Genomic DNA, 19370 nt, shown 5'->3' with positions numbered 1-19370 from the left:
GGTGGGGGGTGGGGGGAGTCTCAACGAAAAGTAAAACCGAAGGCTTGCCTTTCCACCGGTGACGTATTATGCGAGAATCGTGAGGTAGGGGGTTGGAGACGCGGGGTTACGAAGGAGGTGGCAGAATGTGGGCGGCTGGAAAGGTGGATGGCGGAAGATGGAAGGCGAAGAGTGGCGGGGGAGGACGTCGTTTGGCAATCTTAGGGGGATTCCGTGGATACAATGGGATCTCAATACATCACCTCGCCTAACCCAACGCCCACCCCCGACCCCCACCAACCGCCCCGTACCCCTTGGTGTTCCTCCTCTCGTGCCACTTCCTCGAACCCCCGCGTTCGTCCCGTTTGCACCAGCACCAACGAGCTTCCCAGATGCCGTAATAGCTTAGGAGCCGGCGTAATAGCTGCCACTGCCTTCCTAGAGAGAGTTATAGTTCAACAACGCAGAAATGGAATCGCGAGAGGAAGCAGCAGCAGCGATAGCAAAGTGTGCGACAGAGAGAGAGAGAGAGAGAGAGAGAGAGAGAGAGGGAGAGAAATGGAGGATTGGAGAGACGAACTGCCAGGTGGAAGTGGTGTAAGTAGAACTATGGAGGAGAAGAGAAGAGGAAAGTTGCATGGAGACGATGATGGAGCATACGAGAATTGTTATACAAAAGGACGAAGAGGGGACGAGCGAAGATATCGAGCCAAACGACAGAAGGATGCAATAACCACGACGAAGGACTAACAATTACGGAGATGTGAAATGTCGCGTACGGAACGATGCATCGCTTATCGTAATATTTTCGAAACGAGAAGAGCTTTCAGGAGAAGGAAAGGAACCAAATTTCACGATGAAATCGGGTCGTAGGACCTTGACTCAGCTTTTAATTCAATCGTGCAAAATTAAATGGAACGGTTAATCTAATAGTCTATTCTGTTAGCGTCAGTTTCTTCCTATGACTTCTTGTTCAATTATTGTAAATAGAATGAGTTGTAACTTCTTCCGATAAAAGTCTCAGTTTTCTTCGAATATATGGAAACGGTAACTTGCGTTCAACATTCGGAAGAGGTATATTATACGTTCTCGAAAAAAATTGGCTACAATGACGATAAGAAGAGAACGACAAGGAACGAGGATTAACGACAGTGTCGATGTAAAAAATAAATTCGAACAGTATTTATCTTTTATAAATTTTTTACCAGTCCGCTAGAATACGCAGAGTGCTATATTAAATCAATTGTCATACGGAAGAACGTGCACTTCACTGTCGGAGAGGAAACCGTAATCGAAGCGTTTCGAGAGCTAGCCACGGCAGCGAGCGAGATGGAGAATAATTAATAGCAGGGACACCGTGTGTAACGAGATATAAGTATTACTCGGAGCGAATCGCGCGGATCTCCGGCTGGTTCCGTGTTTGGAAACCTCCGAGTACTTCAAATACGTTTATCGAGCTTCAATTCCACCTTTCTATCTCCTAATACGGATGGATCGTAACGCGATATTCGTTCCCCTGAAACGATTTATTTTATACCCTGGTCCAGACGTCCGCGTTACATCGTCCTATATTTTATGTCCGTTCCAATGATCCGTAATATATAAATCTAATTGACGTACATACACAGTACCGGTTTTTCGTTCAAATTCCTTACGATCCTTAGGATTTTCTATTCCCAAGAAATTGTGAAAGCCGTAGAAAAGAATAAACGAAAGAAGAAATCAGCATTCCTGGCGAAGTAAAATTACACGCGTCGAACATCCCCCTGCGAAAATTTGTTCGAAGACAAGGTCTATAGATGGTGGAGACGAACGAATGGAGAATATGGCAAAATCGTTGGAGTTCGATATCGTGCGATCACGTCCGCGTGCTCGCGCCATTTCTGTTTACCGTGCACCTAACACGGATGCATTACGTGATGCTGAATACCGTAATCCTGCATTCCAGTCGCGAGCATCCTGCAAGGCAGAAAGAATCCCGCTTTGCGCCCCAGTCTGTCCTGTTCAACCACCCCCCCAGTTTCCTCCCCACATGCCACCGCTACCTTGCCAGCTCGTGCCACCCTTCTCCATCTCGCAGCGTCGTCGTGTCATCTCACTCCAACCTCGTCCGCCCCCTGTACACCGAAAACGTAGAAGGTGCATATTCAGGAGAGTAGCTCGTGGAAACTTCGGGACGTTGACACCAGAAGCTGGATTCTGGATGGTTGGGTTGGACACAACCCGTCCGTTAACATAGTACCCCCTATGCGAAATTGGTAGGGGGTAGGTGGTACAGCCTGTAAGAGCAAGGCGAAGGGAGAGAGAGAGAGAGAGAGAGAGAGAGAGAAAGAGGAGAAAGGTAGAAAAGCAAGGCAACGAGAAGGGGGATGTGTCCCAGCTAGACGTTCCACGGGTGGAAGGCAGAAAATTCTTGGTCGACCGTCGTTAGACGAAGAGGGCCGTTATTACGTCGACCTCGTCGTCCTCCTCGTCGTTGTCGTCGTCGTCGTCGTCGTCGTGGCTGTCGACGTCGACGTCGTGCAGTTGTAGGCCACGTCGCCCCGTGGAAAAGGCGTGGCAACGTCGCGTTCGCGCACCTTTGCACCTGGTGCGCCGGGGAAGACACGCCTCCGTGGAATTCCTCTCTCTGGTCCGCCTACACGCCCGTTCCTCTCGTTCTCCATCTCTGTCACTCTGTCCGCATCCCTCTGCCTCTCTCGCTCCAACTCGTCCTGGCTCACTCGTCCATCCGTTCTCCACTCCTCCGTTCGTCTCGCTCGTCGAGGCTAAGAGAGGAGATCTCGCCGATCTCTATTCTCTTCTCTACCTCCCCCTCTACTCGCGCCAACGTCACCGCTACTGCCATCCTCTCTTTCCTCTATCCACTACTTCTGGAGCTCCACCACCAGTTCTATCTTCCGTAGCAGGGAGAACCAAGCTCCTCCACCACCACCGCCACCCACTACTACCATCGTATCAACTCCACCGCCACCACCGTCGTCTCCTCCTGGACTACTCCGCCGCCACTATCCTGCTTTAAAATCGTTTCGGCTAAATGCATGTGTGTTTCGTACGTATGTACGTACGTAGACGAAAATCCGCCGGTGGCTGAGACGCATGCTCGTACAGAGTAGCGTAAAGGATACAACACGAGGCAACCGGAGTATGTGTTCTATTCACACACACGTTCAAATGCGCGCGCAATATTCGCCTCTGCTCTGCCAGCTAGCAGTGCCATCCGCCCACTCGGTATTCACGCCGTTCCACGTGACCCCCCTTAAACCGTGCTTGTGCCCCTTCTACCAGCCAAGCTTTCGGGGGAAGGAAAGGAAAAAAGAAAGAGGAAAAAAAAATAGGGGGCGAAGCGGAGAGTTCGAGTAGAGGAGAGATGCTCGCGAGCGGGCGCGATTACCGCAGACTCGCGGAATCCCTTTCCGCTGCCCCTCCCTCAACCCCTCTCGTGGAACTTCCTTTTTTTCACCTCTCTCTCCTTGAGATGCGAACTACCGTCGGGACGTTACCGCGTACGAGTCTACCTAGCGAGAGAGCGGCAGGGGAAGGACGTACGTATTGATCAGGGCCAAGTAATGTCTGGAGATGCAGTCGGAATTACTTTGGGTCATTTGATTTCTATGCCCTGTCACGACGAGTCGATGGAAACCGAATTCATCCCCTTCAGCCTGTTCAGATTAAGTGCACGATTAAATGCACGTGTTTCGAGTTTCTCCATGGAGGGATATTCGCGAGACGCTCGATCGTCCTCGTAGTTAGATTCAAAGGGAAAAGTTTTCGAAAAATGAGGTGGCACTCGTTTGGGTAAATGATCAGTCTGATACTGATTAGTCGCATTTCCCTTGTCCGTCGACTCCAACTTTTGTTATATATTGTCCGATGTAGCGAAGAAAAGAAGTCTACCCTCCGGACCAGGGGGGAGGGGTAACGAGCACAGGCGAAGGAAATCGAAACTCTGCGGGAACGTTAAAGAAGTCATGTATGTACACGAACGAATGGGGAAGAGGCGAAGATAAAAGGGGATTTTCTCCCTTGGTACGTTTCAGTGGAGGAAAGAGAAGTCACGTTTGCGGGCTACGCGACTCGGACATCCCTTATCCCGAAGTCTGACATTCGTAACGAGCGGTAGGACAAAAATTACCGGCAGGACGTAAAATCAAAAACTATGTTTCTTTTACAACCCTACGGAATAATGCATGTCGTAAAGCGGTTTCCTCCGCCCGAATCGAACCGCTATGCTTCCGCCAGCGACGGAGTTCAACGTGAAGGGACGCGCGATGCAGATTTAATTAAAACTCGTAGACCGGACATCGAATGAAAAAAATAGAGCAAGTTCATCGTCTTCTCGTGTATCGATCCTAGAAATTTAACGTGGACCTAAATTCCAACTGGCCCGGAAAAAATTGACAAAGGCTCTTCTCTATTCCAGTTAATTATCGCGCTGCGCGATCGAAAAGCAAAGTTCCGTCCTTCGAGAAACTAAAAGTCCAAGGACGAAAATTCAAATAACGCGGCGGTTATTAAATTAAAGATAACGCGATACCGGGACACGCGAGCGTGCTTAAAAACTTGGTGCCCTTTTCGCGCTGTTCGAGATCGAAATCGCAAGCTGCGAATACTCGAGCGTGAGATCACGCCTGTTGGTAATTATTTACAGAGTCTCGAGCCTCCCCTTCATTAAGTCACTAATTACCGGCGTGCATACGCGTGCATGTAAGAAGTTGGAGCATATATAGAGAGAATCAGCTACTGTTCTGCCAGCTCGTATCTACGAACTTCCGACGTTGTAGCCCTTTCTTGCCGAGTATAGCGATATGGTGGAAACGTTCGCACGATCCAGACATCTATTTACAAGGTTGCACGTCTCGGTTACGTTGGCATACCTAATTCGACTCGACTCGCCTCCTTGGATTTCGTCGCTCGTTAATATCGGATCGAGGGAAAGATCAACCCTTATTAGCATCGTTTGCAGCATTTTATCGCATATGTTATCACTTTCTACGTAAATAGAAAAATAAGTCGGAATCACAGGATACAATTTTCCTATGCGACGGAATTCTGTCCTCCTTAGTTTGTATTATGTTCGTTTGTAAAGTTTATAGCGTTTCTCAGAATCAATGTAATCTTCTTCTATTATGTATTTAACGGAATCGAGAAAAAATGAAAAGATTTTCGAAGAATATTTATTCAATAAAATTTTGATCCTATGAAAATGGATTTCCTTTTATTTCGTTTAAATTTTCCAAGCACATACTAGATTAACCTGTTTGAAAAGACACGATGAAACATTCTTCAAAGCTTGGAGAAAAAAATCAATCAATTTCCACGTGATATATCGAACAGGGTCAAGCAATAAAACAGGTTGAAAAGAGGTGTGTCGAGCAACAGCACGTGGTGTTTCGCGGCAGAGGCTGCGTTTCCCACGCGTGGGGGATGACAGGGGTGTACACGGTCGGCCGATCAGTGGGTAGAGGGGTTGTTTAGAGTGAGCGAAAGAGAGGAAGACAGACGGTAAAAGGGAGGAGGAGAGAGGCGTTGAGGAGGGGTTGAAAGCACGTGGTGCTGGCGACGCGCGCCTCTCCAGCTACGGCTGGCTGTATATCTATCGAGCTTTCCACCCCCAGCATCCCCCCCACTTGTTGTGCTTTACCGTGTTGTGTTGCTATGTTGCCTTGTGTATCGAGAAAGTTCAACGCCGGCTAGACGATGTTTCCCATCCAACACCGGCCGTCAGAATCAACAGGCTTCTCTCCTCTCCGAAAGTCGCTCGCGTCTCCTTCCCCTTTTCTCTCTCCTCGAAAGGAAGGATCGAAGAACGAAACTTTTTCAACAAGATTAAAATTTCATGATACGTACAACGTGCAAGTCAGGGGAATAGAATTTTGATCGGGACGAGAAAAAACTGGCCACGACAAATCTCATTTCGAGATTTACCAACGTAGCCAACTTTCTTTTGATTACGTCGGGGACGTTGCTTCGGGAGATCCAATATTTCTTTTTTTCTCCATATTACCCCTCCTTTTTTTCGAGAAACTATCGTATTATCGGTAAGTAATTTTGGAAATTTCCTCCGAGGTAGAAGAATTAGATGAGACGTCTATTTTATGAAAAATAGTTGGCTTTTGGAGAGAAGCGACAGAGAAGAGAATTAGAAACGGAACTTTCCGTTTGCTAAATTCGCGAGATTCCAACAGCACCCAGTTTCCTCGACGACGTCTGCCGATCTTCGACCAACAACTTCGTTGATTATCGAAAGGGTAACGTACAACGATGCCGAGTTCTTCAAGGGGATGTATGATTATTGAACGCCCGTTCTCGGTCGAATTTTAAGGGCGGCAACCCTAAAGGGAATATTCCCGCCCTTCATTTCCTACCGTTTGTTCCAAACTTTTAATTTCGACATCAATCCCGAAGCTTATATTGCAATAACTTTTCAATTTACATTTCAGAATCAATCGCTTAGGCCACGTGTGTTTTCTGAAATAACAATCATTGTGTATATTCATACGTAACAATGGAAGATAGAATGTTTAATGTATTCGAGGTGTGTTCAGATGTCGACGAAGTAATTTTTGAAACATTCGAAAATGTAGTCCACCATCTCGCGGTAAATGGGAGATTCGGGGATACGAGTGACTACCCCGAAGGAAACATCCCCCGAGATCTTTAACTCCGTAGTCCTTCAGGAGTTGGCGGGTTACTTGGTATGCAAGAAGTATAGCCATTCATCTCCCGATCTCCGGCAAAGGCCCGACCTCCGGATATAAATTAGCTTTTGTTTAGCATTCAATGCAAGCCGCCTTTTCCACTGGCCATGCCGTTGCTTTTGCCTGATCCACAGTTAGACAGCCACCTGCTCGAACCACCCTTGGCAATACGATGCAATTAATGTAGCCACTGGCTGCCTCTAGGTCGAGCCAATTAAACATTTGCGACTGCCATGAAAAGGAATCGCCTCCGACGTTAAAAGGGAATTAAATTCCCGAAGGTATCGAGATCGGAATTCGACGTAAAAATTTCCGTTTGCTACATCGTCGAGTACGTAAAAACGAAGGAAATGGAAAAAGAATTTAGTTATCGATATGTTGAACAACTTTCTACTTCCGACAGAATCGCTTCGTTGGAGGATTTCGAAATTTATTTAAATCCACACACTTTTCACGGCAATCTGTATTTCCGTGGCAAAGTCAGGAAACTCTAGAGTGGCGAATAATGAAACGTGCGAGCCGAACGGCTGAAAAATCCTGCGAGATAAGCGAGGAGACCGTAGAAACGTCGAGTACGTGAGGTACATTGTCCGTCGCCGAATCTAGGAGGTTTAATCTATCATTACGCGGCGGAGAAGGAACAACCGTCGGGGGCGAAAAGCTGCGGTAACTAGCAGGGAATAATTAATAAATGCGAGGATGCATTAGTATGCGTGGTGTAGGATGAGTTCGTGCGGGCCGTGAAGTCGAATGAACGCGGACGCGAAACTGTGTTTGAGAGAGGAGCGGAGAGTCACAGGAATTATAAAATAATAAAGAGAAAATTACGTAATGTGAGGATCAGATGAGAATTAGAGGACAATGAAGACGGGGTAAACCAGCGCCGTCTAACGGGCTAGACCACCTACAGGGGTGGGGAGGGGGTAAAAAATAGGGAAGGGGAGAGGCGAGCAAAGGGATGGGAAACGGAGGTCGAGGACCAGACGTCTTAATGTCTGCATCGTCGAGAACGCGTCCCTTGCGCATGACTATCTCTCCGTGAGCTTACATCTTTCCGATAAGAAGCTCCGCTTCTACGAATAAACTCGACCATTTCTAAATTCTTGTACTGCCACGGACTTTAAATTAATAACGTTACGCAAACATATACGTAATGGAAGCAATCTACGAGGACAGGATTTTTCCATTTGAAAGATCAATGGAATCTTTGAGATTTCATTAAAGAAGCGGTAGCTCGAGGGAATCGCACGAAATTTATCGGACACGTAGGAGGCGTGATCTCGTTCGCCTCGCCGCTAATCGGGCTTCCTAATTAGTAGTCAGGCGACGTATACCCGGCTGCGACTTTGTAAATGGTAACAATGTTATGTAATTAGGTAAAAAGTTCTGTAATCAAGAAGTAGATCTTCTCAGGCAAGACTCTCTCTTTCTCTCTCTCTCTCTTTCTCTCTTTTCGCCTCGAACCAGCCCGCCCCTCTCATTCGTATTAAAATAGTCCCGCTAGGAAAGCGTGCGTTGTGCCCTGCATATCTTAAAACCCAGGGGTTGCGAGGGAAGAGACCGGGGCTAAGATCTGCCACCCCCATCCGGTTCTGATTTTTCTCGCGATTCATATTGCCCACGGACGAAAGAGCGCTCCGGATTACGTTTCGAAGGAGATCGTAGCGTTTCAACCCCCTTTTAAATTTCATCGATATTTCCACGCGCCGAAAAAAAAGGAAGAAAAAGAAACATTTCCCATCTACCTCTTGGTTGGTGAGTGTACGTGGCGAGTACGGTTTATAATACCGTCGCGAAATTCACCGAGTTCTAATCGCGTCTGCCGATCGGTCGCGATAAATTCAACCGCCTTTAATTATTTCGCAAGGCGCAGAGAACCAGCGCGGCCAGTTTATTCGAGCGGTTACGATGTTTAATGAAACAGGATCGAACGAGTCGGCCAGGTATAACGTTTGCACGTGCACGATCGGCATTAGTCTTCCTGATATCATCGTATCGGGCGAGAATCATTCGCGAAGTCAACGAAACCAGCCGAAACTGTTGACGTCAGTCTTTCCAACGACAAGGTACGTTTGTGTAGAGTCACCGATGATCTCATTGTCCCGTACTCACATACGTAAGCGACTAGCCTACGAGCGTTTTTCGCGCGTGTATCGTGGAATCGAGCTGTGTTCCTGGCAACCTATGCGCGTTTGTTGGCTTCTTAGAAAGCGACGAATACGTGTTCCAAGTCGCATGCATAATATCTCTTCTACGGGCATCCTCTTCCCGCGCCTAGACGAATCATCGCTCGTCCTTGTGGAAAACGTTGTTTAACTTTTCCTTTATCGAACACGGAAACATTGTAACGTTACGTTAGAACAGCAAACGTGGTAAAAGAAGCAGAAGAATGGCAGAGATTTAGAACGGATAATGCGGAATGTATTGAAACGATAGTCTTTTTGTACGCGTGCCAATATACGGTGGAATTTAGGTTCTTTCATCTATATTAGTAGTTCCACCCATATTTCGAATTACGTGCAATTATTTAAACTGGAATCATTTCACTTAACTGAAAATCATTTGAATTCCCAAAATTACACTGTCGCAAATCTATAAAGTTTCTATAAAAAAAACGTGAATTAGTCGTTTCGATTATCCTGGTAATTCTCGTGTAAAATATATGGAACGAGGCAACATCGATTCGCAAAATGTAGGACACTCAAAATCATCCTATCACTTTCGATGTAATTTTGAATCATCGAAACTTGCGATTAGCATTATTATTCTGTTATACGTCTCGTTATAGTATCTTCGTTTCGACACGATTTAAACGAAAGGTAAACGCTATACCTACGATTTTTTCGGAGTTCGGATGAAAAGTTCTCGATGAAATTGGTACGTTCGAACGTAGAAATAGAAGACAAATTGTAAGTCTGATCACGATGCAAAAGCGATCTTAAGCGTCTTACATGATTGCGTGCAGCAAGGATACGTACGATATTCGTGGCAGTGTATCGGCACACTGACACGCCGAAACGAAACGATTTCAATAAACATGCTTGACGCACACGTACGTGCAAAGTGGCACGAATGGTTTTTTCCTAGAGCCGGCTACGTGCGTGGGCGGCATCGACTTTGCTTCCCTATCGCACGTAAAAGCCAAGATAAACGTTATTTATTTTTTTTTCTCTTAACCGTGTGTATACCAACTGTAAACTCGTGTGGGTGTGATTCGCACGTTGTGTCGTGCGCATAAGCATCGGTGAATGAAGACGTTGTATCGCAATAAGACGATACGGTTACTATTCGATAAAATTAAATCCAACGATACTTGAACGCGGATATTGGCGCCCGGATCGTCGATGTAAATCGCTGGTAAAATACGACGAAGCTGGTTACATTAACCACGTTGGCAATTGCGTGTTACGTTCGTTCCTCGTTGCTTCGTATCGCGTACGATTTAGATTGCACGTCACTCTCCGTTTATTTAACTTTACCAGCACGCGCATTATTTGCGTTACAATACAACGTTTACGTCACGGCCCCCCTCCCCCCTCCGTCCTGGCATTTCGTGAAAATGTGCATTCTTTTAAATAACGATATATCAAGTTGCCGTTTGGCTCGAGTACATGGGTAAATAAACCGCCTAAACGATCCAATCGCGTCGTAATGCAAGTTTCACGCGCATCGTAGCGATTACGTACGCAATTCTATTCTTTCCTTCGGGCAAGACAAACGATTCATTGTTCCTTTGTAAGAGGCGATTACGTGAAATATAAAATCGAAAGTACCGGCGCTGCCAACCCTCGACTTGACCAAATCTTTCAATTTTGTATGCCCAATTGGCGACGATCGGTACGAAGGATCAAGATCGAGAGGCAAATCGGCGAAGAAAGGTAAAAAGGAGAAATTACTTCGGGCGCGTAAAGTTTTCCCTAAATCGTAGGACACGTTTTGCTCGTTAAGGGTCGTCGACGGATAAGTAACGACGGCGCCGGGCGTCGGCGGAGTGGTCGGTCGAGAGAGTAACAGCAGCAATGGATGGGGCGCGAGTTAGATGGTAGAGGACGCGGTAGCAGGCTGGAATTAAATAAAAATAAAACGCGAGATAATAACGTTAGCGAAGGAACCGAGAGCCCAAGACAAATAGCCCAGGGAAAACAAAGCGTATTATAAATACCGGGTGACAGGACGAGTTGGTGCGGCAGAGTGAGTAGCGCGAGCAAGTAAGAGGGTGGTTTTCAACAGGACCGAGGCGGCCAGAAGAAGGAAAAATGGAGGGGGGGTTGGTTGGTGGTTGGCAACGACGACGACGACGACGACGACGACGACGACGACGACTACGAGAGGACGGTAGTGACCGTGTCGTGTCCTGCGAAAAAGAGAGAAGAAAACGCTCGGAGAAAAGCAGCGAACGATGCCCCTCTAGCATTTTTGCTACCTGCGGACACAATGAGTGGCCGGATTTCTTTTTCCGTGGTCGTTACTCACCCTCCCACCGAGGGATAGTATTCTTATCCAAGCCGGAATTACAAATTTCAGACACCGAGCCCTTGTGTCGGACAGGATTCTGACTGCGCGTTATATTCTCCTCCAAAGTGGCTTTGCTTCGCGCGCTCTTCTTTTACAATTACCCTATCTACCCTCTCTACCCTTTTCCTATTTTATTCACTCTCTTTTCCCTCTTTTCTTCCCCTTTTCTTTCCGCGTTCCTCCCTTTTCGTTCTTCATTTATTTTTTGGCGTTCAGACAGAAAACGGACGAAATACGTATGTATTGTGGATTACTCACACTGGGACGAGCGTGGCCGCGTGGATTCAGCTGCCAAGGAACCGTCGATGGTTGGAACTGTTCCTTTCCCCACGAACCGTTATCGAACGGATTCTCACCGATGTGTCCCTGCAAGAGAAACGTACGATTAGTATCGCCATTGTTTTAGATCTTCCAGAAACCTGCGCTTTCAAACCTCCAATCAGTCACTCCTTGATTCTCACCGAAGAAGATCAGAGAAAATAAGAAAAAGTTACATGGATCGAAGAGAAACTCGGTGAAATAAAATCACGCGACTCGACTTCTTTTTTTGGTAGAACGGGTCTCATTAACACGAAGAAGCAACTTCGCTCTCCGACAATTTCGCGGGAAAATATTTATTCCTCTCGCGGTATTTTCCTCTCGAGAGGCAAGCGAGCGAAGCCCTCTCGCGAAGAAAAGAGACATCGATCTCCGGGAGTTCGCAGTTTCAAAAGTTTTTTTCCTCGATGCTCCTCCACGCAGCTCTGAGCTTATTTTTGTAATATATTCCGCACCCTCCGCCGCCCTTTCTCGACTTTGCACCCCGTAAGCCTTATTTTTCTTTTAACTTTATTTCTAACCTAGAATCCCGCGACTGCGAGAGGTGGCACGCGCATAAATCAGCCGGTATAATGAGAACACTTCGTCTTCGGCCGGCTCGCCCTCTCGCTCGCAGACGCATCCCTTACGGGCCGCCTATTATATCATTCTTTACTTCGCCTGTGGATTTCTGCCTGCCGCGATTATATTAATATTCGTTCGCACGACTCGGGACTTTGCCCTCGATCTCGTCTGCCATCCACGCGATTTCGATGCGTCCATCACCGAAGGTGGTTTTCCTATCCCTCTCAAAAAATTTCTGTTCATTCGATTGCCCGATTCCTATGAAATTTTTGGCCCTGTTTTGTAAGATTGATATTTCGCGCATACACACGGAAAGTAGTCGAACATTTGTACGCGTTGTACGAAAGATATTGAAATTCCATTAGCGCTGTTATGAGACTCGACTATCGTGCTTATATCTGGCGCGTAAAATTTAAGTAAAACCGGCGTGATCCACCGGTGGGCCACATCTTTTTACCATCAGGCGGCGTGTGTTTCACGCCATATACGTTTCCAATTTTAATTTATAAAAATGCAATTTAACGAAAACCGGAATAAAAGTCGAATGTTATTGAAGAAGGCACGAACGAAAAAGCGCGCCAGCGTGTTAAATGATTTTTACTTGACGCATTTTAGCATTGGCATTAGTTTCTTTTCTCAAGAATGAAAAGTAGATCGATGAGTATCCATTTCCATAGCACAGTGTAGATAAAAATTAAAGTAATTTCAGAAGGTACTGAGTTGAATTGTCATTTTCGTTCAACGAATAAACAAACTTTCGTTACAGCGGTTCGACTGTTTTAATAGTCAGAGCCTATTTTAATGATTCGTTAGCATGGAAGAACGAACGAAGACCGAGTATCGTAATTATCTGTATTGAATCAGAGGAATTCCTGCATAATCAAAGATCCGTGGAATTAATCGTCGTTCCTATTACGTCCGATCGAAGAAGCTACAAATCAACGACTCGGCACGATTATTTTCTCACGAACTGTTAGGACGAATCGTCTAACAATCGGTGAGAGCTAGTCGTTCTGCCATTTTATTCGACCGTGCAAAGAACTTGTTCCATAAGCGGCAAGGTACAAGGTAGAAATAAACAGTGGCGGTGGAAAATAATGAACCGGATAGCATATATAAATACCCCAGCGGCTATTGAAGTACATTGTGCGCTTCATTTGCATGAGGCAGCCGCGTTCTCGACGCGCAGCTGGACATACACGCGACAAAAGAAACGCGCAAACAAAACACGCAACGCGGCCACATCGTCGTGTGCCACGCAGTGGCCTAACGTTCCGCGTTCCACCTTCTCGACCAACGGTGCGTCCGATGCCATCCGGTATCAAAGCGAAACAATGTGTCCCTACACTCCCTTGGCTTGTAACTTATGCACACTTTCAGTCGTCGTGTTCGTTGTTCGTTCGTCTTCGTCGTTCCTGTCTGTCCCACATACCTTGTTTTCGATACAAAGTATGCTGGATGCAATTAGCTTGAACGCGATTCACGACGAGAATTTGTTGCCACGTGGACAGATGGATGGATTAACGAGCGACGAGCGTGAGAGAAGCGCATAAGTTGCCCGATTTCGACGATGCGTTGATAGCGTGCACGTTGGCGGAGCGTGATGTACGATAAGCGAGCAGCATCGAGCGATCGACTTTTACGTTTGTCAGATTTGACGGATCTCCCATTGGGAGTAGAAACATTTATTCCACAAATAAATATGCAGAATACGAGAGAAGAATACCGGATGATGATATTAAGAAAAAATTGTACGTGTGTTTGAAACAAGAAAAATTATGCAGATGTACTGTGGAGTAGAATCGAGTGGCAAGAGGAATCTTCATGGCCGGTGAAAACGTAAAAAGGATATAAAATTAGTATACAAGGCGGCAATAAAAACGATGATCGACGAAGATTACTCGGGGAGTTCTTCGTAGGACACTCTCTGACGAAATGAAACGTTTTATCGGTCGGCCGTGTCTACAAAGGGAGTGTGGGGGAGCCGAGGGGGTTGCGGAGGAGCACGACGGGGGCGCGAGAGCCAGTGATTGTAATCATATTTTCAGAGGGACGGATTTATGCAACGCACCGCGCCGTCTCTGTACATAAAACGCATTTAAAATTCTCCAGGCAGCCAGGAAAGGTGGCTCCTGTCCCTGTCGATAGAACAGGCAGCTGGGAGAAGGGAGGGGGGTCGTGGAGCGCCGCGGGGGTTGTAATTGGCAATATCTATCGAATTTTACAATAAATCTCACCGAGCCCCGAAGGAGAGCCCACGGGGGTGGGACGTAGCAATAAAACACCGGGTAGTATCGCGAGGGGCTGCCACACCATGCACTTAACGACTTATCTTATCTTGGAATTAGGTCGCGGTTAGAACTCCTTTAATCCGGGACCAGCACGAATGCCAACGATGTATTCGTTGCTAATTATAACCCGTAAATTCATGACGGTGAATGATTAATAGACTTTTGCGTTTGTTTCTTACGCAGGAAGCTTCGTATTAATAGAAAGATGGTCTGTTCCAACGTCTTTCTGTCTTTTGTCAAGAAAATTAGGAATATACAAATTCCTTGTGATTCGAAGATAAAATGGTACGGAACAATCGAAATGTTTGCAGCGATATAGAGACTAATGTTCGAATTGTGTTTGTATCGAAAGCGTAATAAAGATATAAGTTTCGTACTGAAAAGTGCAAAGTTCATTATTACGGATATTAGTTCGCTATATGAATTTATAGAGCGTTCGAAAAAGTAACTCGATTTTATCTCTTTTTTTATTAGACTTCGTATCGATGTACGTTGGTCTACTCAAATTTAATGGAAAATAGGGCTACATATCTCTATTGCAATAGCTGCTGCAAATGGTAAAGTATTCGAGACAGTTCAGCTGAGATATCTTTTGAAAACATGCTTTCATTGGATAAATGGCTGGAACGACTAGACCTTGGAAAAACAGGCGTTAATATTTACTCTGATTCGTGGCCTTAAACGATCCACCGGAGTGATGCAGTCACAGTCGTAATTAATGTTGACTTCACAGTTTAGAAAGTGTCCTTCCCCGCGCAAAGATAATACAATCTTTTCCACGAAGCGTGACGAATATGTATAATGTAGAAAACGCAGGAAGAATTGTATTCTAGAAAATACTAGAAATCTTTCTTTTGCAAAGCTCGCAATAGCCTTCGTCCAATGTTACCTATGAAGCGTGCGTGAAATTGTACGAACGACAAAATTCACGGGGCAAGCAAATGGGTAGAGGAGGAGTTAAGAAATTTCCAAACACACGGACGGTATTTGTGGCCCCGTCGATTTTTATCCTCGGCCGTTAAGTCTTGTAATGCCAGCAAATAGACGCGAGGCTCGAGCAAGCGGTCGAGCAAACGAGTTACAGCCGTGGGGCCTCTAAAAATAAATATGTTGTTTATTCACAAGTAAACCGGATGCCGTTGTTTGCTTTGGAGCAAATTGTTTTGTTAAGTTTTGCCGTCCGAGAGAGCGTGGCCTCGTGTGTGTGGGTGCCGTGTCCTCGCAGATGAGGAGCGAACGTGTGCGCGAGAGAAACGGTTTACCAGGAGGCGGGAGAACAAGAAAGAGTAAAAAGGAAGAAAGAAAATACACGTGAAGTCAACCATCCTCTCCTCTGTCCGCGCTTTTTCCGGTACGTTTTGCTTCTCCTGTTGCTAGATGCCTCCAGCTGTACGCAGATTCCCAATATGAATAACCGTTTGACGCAGCGTGAACAATTCCACGATCGATGAGCCACGAAATCGTGAATATAATTAAAATTATCCGACGGTAAAATATTCGAGCGAATAACTCGATTGAACGAACAGAGAAGAGACAGCGAGATAGAAAAGAAGATAAAAGAGCGTGAAACGAAGGTAAAAGTGTTTACCAAGTAAAATCAAGGAAACAATTTTTGCATGAACGCTACTTTACACCTTTCTACTCTGACAGGACGAAACTTCGGGCGAGCATTTTACCAACATAAAGCGGTAAAATCCTACAAAGGCCATCACACAGAGGCCGAGTTACACGAAACCGTTCTCAAGACCAGAAAAACATGAACACGAGAGAGGGCCGCGAGAAAGTATGGGGAAGGGGCAGGTCGGGGAAAAAGGAAGAGAGAGTCAAAGAGGGTGACGGTGAAGAGGAGGAACAAGAGGTTGGAGAACGCCGGAGGAAGAGTCGAGAACAACGGTTGGGCTCGTCTACGGGTCGGGCTAATTACAAAACACAATTAAAATGGTATCACGAAAACGCGCTAAGTAATATCGTTTCAACGGTGAGTCGAGTTTAACCGGACACCCGGTACAGATTCGTAGATTAATGCTCTTTAATAAACAGACCCTACAACACCAGTTGTACACCGGTGTTTCTCTCGTCCACTCGCTTTTATCTGTTCGTTTTGCTCCGTTTTCCACGTCCACCGCGCGAAAACACGAACAAGAAGAGGAAAGAACGCTTCACCTTCGCTTTTACCTACGCGCGTAAATGCATTTTCGTCGCCTTCTCTCGTGTCACTGCGAGCCAAGTATCGTGATTTAAGCAACGTACATAGCTGCGAGCGTATCTAAGTTTCCTCGCCACTTTGTACACAGTGACGTAGCCAAATTTGGCGCCAACAGACCATCGTCTCGAGATTCTTCTTCAAGAGGGAGAAAAAGTTTGATTGGAATATGAATTAACGCGTTGTCCCGACTATGTTGCGTGCAGGCGGACGCCGTGCCTTCGGGCGAGTTTCTGGACATTGTACTTTCACTTTTATAACGAGTTCATTATGTGTGATTATTTATGGTAAACGAGCGTGATCGACCGACACGTGTTTTCACAAACGAATTTGCATTCGCGTTTTGGAATCAGAGATGGTTCGTTGGAAATGTTAATTTTCTGGTATAAATGACAGAATTAGAGAATTTTGAAATTGATTATAAATTTGAGAATTCTTATTATACCTCATGAAGAGACGTGGTTGGAAACAAGGTTGATGCCAACTTTCGACGATGGAAACCAACGATGTTCTTCGATACCATTAGTCAAGCTAAAATTATTTGTGGTCGTTGACGCGTTCATTTGCTGACAAATACTTTTTCCCGATTCCGAGTCGGGCGTTGTCGTCACGGCGAGACACTTGATTAAATAATTTGGCAAATGTAAATAACATAACGCGTAAATAAAATTAACATGTGTGTTCTAATACGAATATCGAATTTCTGAAGCACGATCGATATGCCAATGAGAATTAAAAAAGTATGTCTTCGAAAATAATAATTTGTACAAAAAAAAAGAAAAAAGAAAACAGGAGATAAAATATCAGTAGATGAAGAAGTCTAAGCATCTAATATATTAAAGTTTCCGCAAATTCCAACGAGTAATCCTTGGTGCGAAAGTAAAACGTATGGCACGAGACAAAACTCGATTCCTTTATGGAAAAACAGTGAACGAATGGGGCAGTCACATCTGTCAGCTGATTCTAAGAAACTGTGAACCTGACCAGTTCTCGAGAGGGCAACAGCTTCTCCCAAGGCCACGCGCTATGAACACTACCGACTGACTGTTGGTGTCGTAACCGGGGTTCCGATGACGAAAACTGATCCCTAATGGAGCCTCGAGGGAAGCTCTGTTTCTTCTGTTCGAATATTTAACAGACGTCGCTGAACGCAAGACCACACGTATTACCATTATTATATGTACTTCTCCGAGAATGAAAAAGAGAAAAGAGGAAGGAGAATTACGAGGTAATTACCGGGCGACTTTTTCCACCGGTTCGTACCGGTATGCAAATTTGTATAATTCGCCGTACGATGATACGTTATTTAGGCTGACCTAAATGCTGAATCGCAAAAGGGGTAGACGACAGAGTAGAGTTTAGTGAATAACCCCTTCTACAGTAGGTAGTCCGGTAATCTCGCAGCTAATCTTGATTTAATCCTTGACACAAGCGCTTAAACGTTTCACGACTAGAATTAAATAGCACTATTTAACACGGTGCCTGGCCGGATTTACGCGGCTGCACCGTTAGATCTACCTTTGCAACGGGACGTCACGAAAAATATTGAAATTAGAGAAAAACGTGAACATTGTTCCGGTAATAATCCACGCAGTGCGAAGGACCCAGTCGAATTGCCAAAAATTATCAAGTTTTCCATTCAAGTTTTATTAGAAGTTTTTAAAATTCACGTTGTACATTTCGTTCGGTACGCGCGTCCTACATATCGTATTTAATAATAATTTTTATTACGTTCGGTGTACGCATTCGACCTGTGTCTTTTGGTTATGTAGCGGAAAAAAATGGCAAACCATCGTAGATATATAACCGGGGACTGTAAACGCGGGCTATATGTAAATATAGCATGATACATTGGATACTCGCTTATAAACACCCCATTTTTATTCGGGTAACGTTTCGCCACCCCGCGACCGGCCTCTCCGGAGCTCGTTCACCCCCATGGTCCTTAGATAGCACCTCTTCTCTTCGAGAATAACGAATCCGCAACCTATTATTTTTGAGTTTTTCCACGACGTCACGCGTGAGAACACATTTACGAAAATTCCTTCGAAAATTGTTCGCATATCTGCAACAAGATGTCGGTGAAATTTTCAAATTTCTTTAGGAAAGATCGCTTTAGGATATGACTATCGTTCAACGACGAGTTTATAGTCCAACGAGTCGGTTCGTTTAAGGGAATTTCTGTTTGATCGAGCGTCCCTTCGATGAAAAGGGTCTCCTTGATTTGCCTGATTTTTTCGCACGACCGCTTCTCAATCTCGCGCTAAACCCCACGAGGACCGCGTTGTATACTTGCGAACAGATATTTCATTTGGAAAATCGGACCAACGTCGCGCAAATAAATTCTCTGAAAAGAGGAAAGAAGAAGAAGTCACGAAATAACTGCGTGGTAATGATTGGAAGGTCGTCACAGAGAATTCTGTACGCCTGAAGTTACCTTCATCCAGCGTAAGCGGAAGTTGACACCCTTGGACTTGATATTCAAGAAGAATTCGATGGTGTCCAATTGAATTTTTAGCCTGGTTTACAGGCTGGGCGACGAGACGCGCTGTGATTGCCGTTGATTCGACCGCGACCTTTTCTCGCACGAATAATATTCACACGGGTCATCAGGCCTCTTCAAACATGGCAAGAATTTCCCTCCTCTGCATGAAGATCTCGGAAGTTTCCATCGAAGCAATGTAGGATGCGATAACGAAGTTAATTTCGTGGAATTAAAATACTTACGATGTTAATTACTTGTAAGTTCAGCAGATAGGATCGTTAGCGGCTATGCGTTATGCTGTCTGTTTACTATTT

At 45.5% G+C, this 19370-nt stretch overlaps 1 protein-coding gene across 15 annotated transcripts in view; it reads right to left on the bottom strand.

Annotated features, from left to right (window-relative positions):
* Positions 1 to 19370, bottom strand: part of LOC126922525 (forkhead box protein P1-like) — a 216907-nt gene that overhangs the window by 113477 nt on the left and 84060 nt on the right. For all 15 annotated transcript variants that reach the window (XM_050735179.1, XM_050735167.1, XM_050735168.1 and 12 more), the window contains one exon: positions 11454 to 11561. Coding sequence is in view for 11 of the 15 variants with exons in the window: in XM_050735167.1 (XP_050591124.1) it covers positions 11454 to 11561 (108 nt within the window). In the remaining 4 variants the exon portion in view is untranslated. The remainder of the gene's footprint in view (positions 1 to 11453; positions 11562 to 19370) is intronic.

The sequence above is a fragment of the Bombus affinis genome, chromosome 12, assembly GCF_024516045.1.
Source record: "Bombus affinis isolate iyBomAffi1 chromosome 12, iyBomAffi1.2, whole genome shotgun sequence".
In the NCBI taxonomy this organism is placed as follows: Eukaryota; Metazoa; Arthropoda; class Insecta; order Hymenoptera; family Apidae; genus Bombus; species Bombus affinis.
The sequence above is the reverse complement of the archived record's forward strand: the minus strand, read 5'-3'. Positions and strand labels throughout refer to the sequence as shown.